Source organism: Gastrolobium bilobum, unplaced genomic scaffold (assembly GCF_033153095.1).
Source record: "Gastrolobium bilobum isolate Gb01-03AN ecotype WA unplaced genomic scaffold, APGP_CSIRO_Gbil_v1 utg3711, whole genome shotgun sequence".
NCBI classification, from domain to species: domain Eukaryota; kingdom Viridiplantae; phylum Streptophyta; class Magnoliopsida; order Fabales; family Fabaceae; genus Gastrolobium; species Gastrolobium bilobum.
This window is the reverse complement of record NW_026899314.1, coordinates 537,046-547,767: the sequence shown is the minus strand read 5'-3', so window position 1 is coordinate 547,767 and position 10,722 is coordinate 537,046. Positions and strand designations below refer to the sequence as shown.

The 10,722-nt window shown below is 33.3% G+C and overlaps 2 protein-coding genes across 2 annotated transcripts; both read right to left on the bottom strand.

Annotated features, from left to right (window-relative positions):
- Positions 1-862: 862 nt before the first annotated feature.
- LOC133289444 (hydroxycinnamoyl-CoA:piscidic acid hydroxycinnamoyltransferase-like) lies at positions 863-2,299 on the bottom strand. The gene has a single exon (XM_061487379.1). The coding sequence runs from the start codon at positions 2,297-2,299 to the stop codon at positions 926-928; it is 1,374 nt and encodes a 457-aa protein (XP_061343363.1). The 3' UTR covers positions 863-925.
- Positions 2,300-7,444: 5,145 nt separating this feature from the next.
- LOC133289427 (spermidine hydroxycinnamoyl transferase-like) lies at positions 7,445-10,259 on the bottom strand. The gene is made up of 2 exons (XM_061487355.1): positions 10,107-10,259; positions 7,445-9,724 (listed from the first exon to the last, which is right to left on the bottom strand). Exon 2 carries the CDS (start codon positions 9,151-9,153, stop codon positions 7,726-7,728), a length of 1,428 nt encoding a protein of 475 aa, XP_061343339.1. The 5' UTR covers positions 9,154-9,724; positions 10,107-10,259; the 3' UTR covers positions 7,445-7,725.
- Between the last annotated feature and the right edge of the window lie 463 nt (positions 10,260-10,722).

The following is a 10,722-nucleotide window of genomic DNA, read 5'->3' as shown; positions in this document are numbered from 1 at the left end:
TATATTGATTACTCAACTAATGCAATTTAAATCTGATAAGATTATTTGGAGAGCAAAGCTCTTCCCACCAAATTGTAATAAAATTGTATGTTTCCAAAATCTCAAATTCTAAATTACTAATTAAACTGAAATAATTTTTTACCAGTTAATCAGTGGTATATATGACATTTTGAATCTACCCTCAATGACGAACTAGCTGTCCGTACGCTTGAGGAAATTAAAAAATTAGTTTAACCAATGTAGCCGCGACATTTGTACGTCGTCAATTGTTTAGTAGAGTCGATATTTTAGCAAAATAAAAGAATAGTTAAATGAAAGTGATAATAGACAAATAGAAACGAAAATGGACACATCACACATGACATTGACAATACGCTTCCCAATTTTGCCATCATTCGGTGCTTGCAACTTGGAAATTTTATTTATTTGGTACAATTTTGAAATGGATAATGATAAGGCACTCCAGTTGGGCAGTCAAAGAGACAAGTTTCAGGAACTCCACCGAACAAAGTAATGTAATTGTAAAGTCGGTTAAAATAATATTAAAAAAATAAAGAAGTGTGAGTTGTGATTGATACACACAACTTTACTAAAACACCGAACAATTTAAACTTTTGGCACTACCAGAAATTTTGTTACACTGACATCCAAGAGTATTTCCTAACACGAAAAAGCTAACCGTAACAAAAAAATAAATAAATAAATTATCAACGACCTCAACCAAATCCAAGAATTCACATTGAAGCTTTATTTGAAAGAAGATTTTACAAAGGTTAATGGGTTCGAATCCTAAAAGTTGTAATTTCTAAGAAGAGTGGAGAGTTACAAACCGGAAATCGGATTAATCAGATTCATTAGGAGTTGGGACACTAATGGATATCTAAATAAAATCAACAAAATTCAAGGTTAACTCATTTGACTGACATCACAATTTGGAACTAGGTTCCATACCCTCATAAAACAACTTCTTCAGAGCATCTATATGGGATGGTTGCAAACATACAGCTACAATGAAACCATCACCATTTCCATTGTTCAAAAGGAAAGCCTTACCCTCAGAATTTATGTTCCCCGGAACCATATAAGCAGGTTTTCCCAACCCAAAATCAGTTGAATAAAATGGAAAATTCGTCCAACCAACAACATAAAGATTCGGGTCACCACTGAATTGTCCTCCCACACTTCCTGCAGAGTTGTAAAATATGTCCCTAAACAAATTCAAGTCCTTCTGATTTGCCATATAGTCAAGAGAAGACCTCACATACTCATCACTCATCCTCTCAATTGCTACCCTCACTTTCCCAACTACATAACTCAGAGGCTTGTGCACAATGTCATCAAATGAACAAGTTGGTGTCACGGTAGGAAATGTTGCATTCCCAAAATAAGCATGAGGGAGAGGTGGGTTCAATCTGTTTCTACAATTGACCAATGTGGTTAACCTTGTTGGCTGGTCCCAATTCCCTTCATACCTAACTTTACAAACACATCTCCACAAGTGACCACTAATGACCTCAAAACTAGTATAAGGTTTCACTTGAGTAAAGTCACATGCTTTCTTCAGTTTCTCAACTTGGCCTTTGGTGAGTTTCAACATGGCAGTGGTAGTAGTAGGATAAAGTCTCATCTTGGTGTTTTTTAACATACCTGCCCAAAGGGGTGGTGGGAAAAACTCATGATGTTCAAAACGTGGAGACATATTAAGTTTTCTTGAATCTAACAGAGTTCTATCAAGCAATGGGATTAAGCTGGAATCTAAACTCTCTTTTCTGGCTAGTTTGGCCCATGAGTTGATGAAACTCCCAACAGAAGCTCCATCAAGCACAGCACGACATAAGGCAAGTCCTAGAGTGAATCCACCACATGGGAACATAGTCAACTGAACCAACAACAAGGGTATGTCCTCAATTGGGACACCATAGTCAACCTTTGGCACAAGTTGTTCAACAACATGGGTGGGAACAAAATCACCAGAATCATTTAAACTGACCTCATCATCACAAGTGGCTTCAAAGAAAAGTGCCCCTTTAGTGTTGCAAAGGAGTTGCAAGCGACCACCTTGGATCCAGCACAAACGACCAGCCATGGGGTAGTAGTGAGTCAGTGCTTTGCTGAGAGAGGTTCTGATTGTTCTGAGAGGTGAATCATCACTGATGTTGCAGGTGTTGTTGTTGGTGTAAACATAAAGTTGAGATCCGTGAGTGGGAAGCTTGATTTGATCGCACTGTGATAGAGATAGATTTGGTGTTGGTGTGGATTCTGAAGGGATCACAGGGTAAGAACTATGGATCTTAACCATTTTTTATCTGCTTCTTGTCTCGGCTTGGTGGTTAATTCTACGAGCTTCTCTATACATAGTGAATTATGTGATAGATCTGCCTTTGTTTTTCTACAAGTTACACGTAACCCTATGCATGAATATTTTATTCCTATTATATTATATTATTTTGATAAAATATTTAAATTTTGAATTAATCAAGAATCAACATCAACGATATTTTTATTTCAAATAATTAAAGTCGGTGATAGATAAATACAAATAAAAAGTACTAAAAAATTGAGAAAATTTTTATATATATAATATTATCCACAAAAAAATCAGTAAACAATTAAATATTTTTTTAATCAATGATGTAAAATATTTTCTTTTCAGCCCAATTTTTTCTCTAAAAAATGGATCAAAAAATAGTTTTTAGATTATAATATATTTATTCTTAATTGATACTTTAATCAAGTTACCCTTAGAAATTAGAATGAAAGAGTTTAGCCGTTGCATTTGTTTAGTTTAGTGGATTGATGTGGTGTAAAAGGGGCAGGATATTTTTACACCAGTGTAAGAGTTAGAAGTCTTACACTCAATTTTGATCATTGATCTATTTGTATCCAATGGTTTATATTACTAAAAAATTAGAGCCCCTAAATATAAGTGAGATCAATGGTCAAGATTGAAAGTGTAACTTACACTGGTGTAAAATGATCATGATCCACATAAAAATATGTAAGATCTATATTTTTCTTTTCTCTTTATATAATGTCATATGAATTCCACGTATTTTTATATATATATATATATATACGAAATAATAAAATATGAGAAATATTAATTCCTAAAATTAAAATATTGAAAATCGCAAAATAAGGAACCATCGAGCCTTTAATTTTCCCATACGTTATTTTTTCTGTGTCGCTAGCCACCGTTTGCTCCCACCATTTCGGGGCATTCAATGGGCAGGAGGAAAGACACAGAAAAGAGAATATGAGGAGAGAAAAAAAATCTTCTTTTTCCAAGTGTCACATGCTCAATGGGAAGAGCATGATAGGCCGAGATCACCATAAATTTTTTCCCATAGTTGGTAAAACGCGAAACCCATTTGTAGGAACAATAATAATGGTATTATAATTATGTATTTGGAGAATATATAATTATATTATTAAAATTATTATTTTCTTTTTCGCATCAGTCGATAAGTTTTTGAAAAATTTCTAATGAGATAATTTTTTTAACATTATAATTATATACTTCCATAATATATAATTATAATACCACACCGTTGCACTGAGCACTAAAATTTGTTCCATTTGTAGCTAGGAAACAACAGTTCGTGTTGGTACTCTAGTCTCCATTTTTTGAATTTTATTGTTTATATTTTTATTAAACTCTTTGTTAAAAAATTTCAAAAATAAAGGCCATTGTTTATACAAGTATAATATTTAACATTCTTATATTTACTTAATAATTTAATAATCGTTGTAACTATTTATTATTTTTAGCATTTTTTTAAATTTCAAAATAAATAAATAATATGAATATAATTAAATATTTCATAAGTTATATGACTAAATTTATTATATAATGAAGTATCAAATAATTTTAAATAAATTTAATATTTTTTAAAAATAATTTACATAATAGAAATTTTGAAATAAAAATAATATTAAGCTTTTATCCTTTTGGAGATATTCCAATCGGCGACCCGATTCCCTGACTTCATCTGAGCTACCATTACTTGCTAAATCATATTAAGCCTTGATACACATATTTTGCATTATTTCATGGGTGACTTAATACACATAAGGAATGTTTCGCAACGCTCCACATGTGATAAATGTGCCTTTGCTTTTGATAGCTCTCAAAAGTTGATAGCTATCTTGTGTATTTTATTATTAAATTCCCCATCTTTTGTTGCTATTTTTTTATTGCTTATTTGTAATTTTGCGTTCAGAAGCACTTTTCCGTAAACAAGGTCGGAGCAACTCGCAGTTTTTGAAATTAGAGAGCAACTGAGTATAAAATGATTTATTTTTATCATTTTTGGGCTCAAATGGATTGTTTTGCATCTTCAGGAGGCCCAGTGACCATTTAGAGGAGGCCCAATTCAAAGTTAAATCAAACTTAGGGAGAAAGAAAGAAGAAAGAGATAAAAGGAGACAAAAAAAAAAGACACAAAATCAGAAGGAGCATAAAAAGCATTGTACAACGTTCTTTTTTTTTTCTTCAGAAAAAGCAACCATTTGGATGCGAACACATCAGCGATTGCAGAGGGAGAATGGTGCAACATTTTGCCAACGTTACAGCACCAAAATGCAGCAAAAGAATGTAGAAAAGAAGCTTAGAAAAAGGAATTTAGGGCTGACTTGGACAGGAGCACGTCACAGATCAATGAGCAATTGATGAAATCTACACCATTGATTAAATCAATTGTTAAGACAACACCTTTAATGAATATTTCACCTATAAATACTGAAGAAATAACTACCTTTAGAAGTTTTTTTACACTCTTTGAAAGGACTCAACGTCCTCCTTAGAATTTTTTTCTCTTCCTTTGTTTTTTATTTTCTTTTTGTAGTTAAGATTTCATTATGCTCCTTAGTATGAGTATTTTTAGTAGGCAAGGGTGAAGTAGAAGTACAACTCTTTGTCTTAGGTTGAACTTGTAACGAAAATATGTTTTCTTCAATGAAAAATGTGTTGTTTCTTGGTTAAATGCTCTAATTTTGTAACACCTTTTGGTTTGCAACCTCATCCCAGGATCACTTGGTCGATGAAACCATCACAAGGCAGTGTGGAACAATATTAGAAATCTTAAGACATTTTGCTATGATTCAGAGGAATATCCCGATTGAGGAGTACTGTTATGCGTAAATCATTTTTGCTAGTGATCTCTTCAGCCATACTTCTTCAAAGGAGGCAAACATAATCTCCCTTAAGTTTCAACTTGAGAGTACTTCTGACGGAATCTGGAGCAAGTAAGGCCTGTTTGCTTTGTTTCACTTAGGGAGCAAAAAATGTGTAGATAGAGAAATCTATCTCCATACCCAGAATAGATGCTGGGAACACATTTTATTTTTGAAAACCTATGACATTGTAGGAGCGACCAAGATGGCGAAAATACCAACCTAAGCCTACAATTTTTTTATCTTGATTCTACGTTATTTTATTTCTCTTTTGTTACTTTTTTGACAACTATAAAAATTCGAAAAAGAATTACTGCTTTGCTCTTTGTTTCTGACACTAGTGCTCCTGATCTCTTTATTTTCTGTTCATTGCTTCCAATTCCCACGTTTTCCAATTTATTTCAAGGCAAAGTTCATTAAAACTTAAGGGAAAAATCCAGCTCTTAGTCATTTAGATTCTTTGACTTTGTTCAATCAGCTTGTGACAAGTGCTTATTGGCTAACCTTGATTTGAGAACGAATTGGCTCCTTGAAGCAAATTGCTCTTTACTCATTTTTGCTCTCTGTTTTCTTTTTCTTAATTACATTTCTTTTAAACGTCAATTTTATAATTGTTCCATGAGAACGATAATCTGGGGCTCATAACAGACCCTATATTACTTAATGCGCATGCTTGCGCAATTTGGATAGATTTTCTCTTTACATGATTAATTGCTTGTCGAACAGAATACTTGCTCCACACTAATTTTGCTCTAACAATTCCCTTAGCACATATCGGCCCAACAAGTAGCTTTTCCACCAATTACACGAGAAAAACTTTGGTGCACTCGGAGCACTGAATTTGATGTTCTCTCTTATTAAAAAAATAATTTTTTTAGGACTTAAAAGAAAATATAAAAAAATAGGTAAAATGGATTTTTTTTCCTTTTTAGCAAAAGAAAGCACCGGGTGCACCAACGTTTTTCTCCCCATTGTCTTCTCTTAATAATAAAATGGATAAAATAATAGTTTTTAAATTATAAAATATTTACTCTTAATTGATACTTTAATTAAGTTACCCTTAGAAATTAGAGTGAAAGAGTTTAGGCGTTGCATTTGTTTAGTTTAGTGGATTTCAGTGAAAAAATAAAAGTATTGAAAATCGCAAACGAAGGAACCATCAAGCCTTTAATTTCTCCATACGTTGTTTTTCTGTGTCGCTAGCCACCGTTTGCTCCCACCATTCCGCAGGTAAAAATGAAACCCATTGTAATTGTAGGTAGGCAATAAGGCAACCAATAGATCGCGGAGTGAATTTTGTGTACCCCGTTCTAGATACAATCTTTCTCCATTTAGAAAATAAAAAGGTATAAAGGTAAATAAATAAAAAATACTGGATACATATAATATTAAAAATTTCTTATTTTGGAAAGATGAGTTACTGAGTTCAGTACCACCGTGGTATTCAAATTTTTTTCTAGATGGTGATGGTGCTCTAGTCTCACCATTTTTTGAACTTTTTTTTTATATTTTTATTAAACTTTTTTGAAACAAATTGCAAAAATAAAGGACATTATTTGTACAAGTATAATATTTAACGTTCTTATTTTATTTAATAATCATTGTAACTATTTATTATTTGGGAAAGATATTTATCATTTTAAATGACATAACTTATATCTCCTTTCACAAAGAGATGAGACCCGCACCTTTATTTTTTTTGTCAACTTTCTCTCCTCCTTTATCTATCTATTTCTCTCTCTTAAAATGATACAACTTTACCTCCTTTAAAATGGCACACACTTTTCACTTATTATTTTGAGCATTTGTTAAATTTTAATATAAATAAATAAATAATATGAATATAATTAAATATTTCAAAATTTATATGAAATTAAATTTATCATATAATGAGGTATAAATAATTTTAAATTAATTTACTATTTTATAAATATAATTTACATAATAGAAATTTGGAAATAAAAAATCATATTAAGCTTGATTTTAAGCGTACATATTTGAGTGTAAAAATAGATCAAATGGTTACGCTTATAGTGGAATGCATTAAGCTTGATCTAACCTAATATATTTGATAAAATAGAACATGATTAGATATTAAAAAAAGCCTAAATAAAAAATAGATCACCTGTTTATTTTAGAAAACATGGCTTACAAATATGTAGATTGAGGTATATCATACTATTTTATTTTAAATGAAATAAAATAAGATAATTATTTAAATAATAAAATAGTATTGTTTTAGACAATTTTTTAATTTCTAAAAGGACTTAAGGACTTGATAGGTTTGAATTGGCCAAACCAAAAAGGCTACAATATGTATATCATTTAGTTTGTAGTGTGCTAATAGGCGAAAACAAGTCTATAATTTAATTTACATGAGACTTATAGGACAAGGCAGACTCGAAACATTTTATGGAATCTATACCTAATTAGGCCCAACCTAACTTAATATAATCTATTTACACGCTATGTATATATAGTAACAATAGCAAAATAGCAGCCACATTGTGTACTAATACCTCTTTGGCACGAGAAGTTCTGCCACAAACATCACAGCTTGGAAGAACTAAGTACCTCTGCTACATCCTCGTAAAAGAACTTCTTGAAAGCATCCATATTGGATGCAAGCAAGCAAATAGCTACAATGATACATTCACCATCAGCATCACCATTACCATTATTCATAATAAAGGCCTTCCCTTCAGAATTTATGTTCCCTGGAAGTAGATAAACAGGTTTTCCCCACCCAAAATCCGCATCCTGAAAAGGAAAATTCATCCAACTAACAATAGATAGACTTGGGTTTCCCCTAAATTGTCCTCCAGCACTTGCTACATTGAAGTTAACATTATTTCTCACCACACTCACATCCTTCTGATCAGCTATATATTGAAGAGCAGACCTTATATACTCATCAGTCAACCTCCGTAAAGCTTCTCTTATGTTCCCAACAGCATAACTCAAAGGCTTGTAAATGACATCATCAAAGGTGCAGGTTCTTGTCACAGTTGGAAGAACTACATTCCCAAAATAAGAATTTGGCACGGGTGGCTTCAACCGGTTCCTACAATGAACCAAGGTGGACACTCTTGTTGGTTGGTCACCATTGCCAGCAAAACGTGCCTTGCAGACACACCTCCATAGGAGCCCAGAAATAACCTCAAAACTTGTACAATTTTGCTGTGGAGAATTTCCATTGCCAAAGTCAATAAGGACTCTCTCCTTAAGCTTCTGAACTTGGGCTTTGGTGAGTTTGAAAACCTCAATAATAGTGTCATACTTGGTGTCATCTACCAAGAAGCTACCTACCCAAAGGGGTGGTGGTTGAAACTCCGGGTGATGAAATTGAAAACGCTGCAAGATGTGGACCCTGCTTAAGTTCAATAAAGCTCTATCATAACATGGTATCTCAGAAGGATCTAGATTCTCTCCCCTAGCCAATTTGGCCCAAGAGTTGAGGAAAACCATGAAACCAACCCCATCAAGCACAACACGAGATATGGCCACCCCAAGAGTGAGTCCACCACAAGGGAAACTAGTGAGTTGTATCACCAACAGAGGCATATCCTCTATTGGGGGATTATAAGGAATCTTGGGCATGAGTTGTTGTTGCAGCAATTGGGTTAGAGCAAAATCATCCAAAGTTGTTGTTTTTGTTGTTGTTGGTTGGTAATGTGCTTCAAAGAGGTGTACTCCCATGGAGTTGCAGTTGAGTTCCCAGCGGCCACCATGGATTGCACATAAGCGGCCAGCGAGTGGATAGTAGTGAACCAATGCTTTACTGAGAGAGTTGGTGAGAGTTTCCATGAGAGTGACAGAGGCATCATCATGATGATGATGAATGGATTTGGATCTGTAGATGTGAAGGAGAGGAATATGTGTGTAGAGTCTGTATTGGTCGAAGCTCGACAAGGAGAGCTTTCCACCGGGCGTGGGTTCACAGGGAATCACTCTGTGAAAACGCTCCACACTTACCATTCTGAATTATATGCTTCTTTCAGATTGAGATGATCACATAACAATGTTGATGCCTTAATACTAAATGTGGACCCCACAAGATACTTATTTGGCAAAAGCACCATTCAGATGCAGTTAGGCAAAAGAAGAATTACCCAGTTAATACGCATTGGAAAAGTTTTTCCAAACTAGTGTAGTCAAACACGCATATGGGACTAGCCCTGCATGCAATAAATGCAGGTTCTCTCCCATAAACAGGAACAATACTTAGTTATCACGTTGATATCAGAACCAATATCAAAACCAAACTACCAGTCTCTCTTAAGGCCACTTTCAGTGTTGCAATACTAGTAGCAGCAGGAAACTTTTGGGGCCAATATCAGAACCATCAGTCAACTGAAACATGATTTCGAACTGATCTTGATTCCCAGCTATGCTCAGAGATCCAAGGAAACAGGTGGAGTTAAAAGAAATCTAATAGCTTCAGTTGTAACTCAAGGACTATGAAGAATAAGTTTTCTAGTGAATCACTTCAATTGAGTTTCAATAATGAAATAACAGGATTTCATTCAAAGTCAATCACTCAAGTATCCTGCAAAAATTAGAAATAAAAGAAAATGTTAAGTAAGAGTTCTCTCAGGCACATATCCATATCCACATAAAATGCAGAGTACTCTGGCATGGGAAACTAGACAAATCATTGAAAGTTTTTAGAGGTTTGAAATGTTCTTATAAAAATTCATGTCATAAGAACCAGAATGAAGAAATTGGGAATAAAATAATTCTTAAAAGTAAACATCATAACATAATTCAACACACTGCCACCAGTATAAAGGAATCTCAAACAGCTATAGCAAAAAGAGATCCAATATTCAAATGGGTATGCATCAAATAAAAAAAAATCTCAAATTTTCCACTGGGTCATCTACAAAATAAACAAGGATTGTAAAAAACAGAATAGACAATGGAGAAACCTGAAAGTTTTTTTCTTTTTCTGTTTGAGTGGAGATTGTGCCAGTCACAAAATTTGTTTTCAGAAACCCAGATGCAAGAAGAAGAAAAAGAAGAAAGTGGGTGTTTTTTCCCCTTATTCTTTTGATTCTTATTTTTTTTTGGGTGGTTTGTGTTTTGCAATAACTAAAATTAAAATCGGAGAAAAAGTTGAAATGGGTTATTTTCAAAGCCTTCGAAATGTGTGGTCAATGATGTCTTCTCCCTCCTTTTCATCTCCGGAGGAGCACAAAACTTTGATACTTCTTTTTTCTTCATTTGAAAAAAATTTCAATGTGGCCAGAAATTTTCCTTTTAGAAGTGATAAAAAAAAAATTTAGATGTGAAAAAAGAAAGTAGATAAAAATTTATCCAAATATCAAAAAAGGAAATACTCAATTGGGTAATCTTGTAATACCAAAAATTTTGTTTGAAGGAAACAAAACTTTGGTACAACCAAAATATCCCCAAGTGAATACTCTCTTGTATGGGGTGTTTGGTACATGAGAAATTTTTTTTTACTGGGAACAAAATTTTTCAGGAAAAAAAGTGAGCAAATTTTTTTTACGGGAAAAGTTGCGAAAAGATATTTGGTAGACC

Bases quoted from the DNA above. Each gene is read 5' to 3' on its own strand.
- LOC133289444 (XM_061487379.1), bottom strand. From the start codon at position 2,299: ATGGTTAAGATCCATAGTTCTTACCCTGTGATCCCTTCAGAATCCACA.
- LOC133289427 (XM_061487355.1), bottom strand. From the start codon at position 9,153: ATGGTAAGTGTGGAGCGTTTTCACAGAGTGATTCCCTGTGAACCCACG.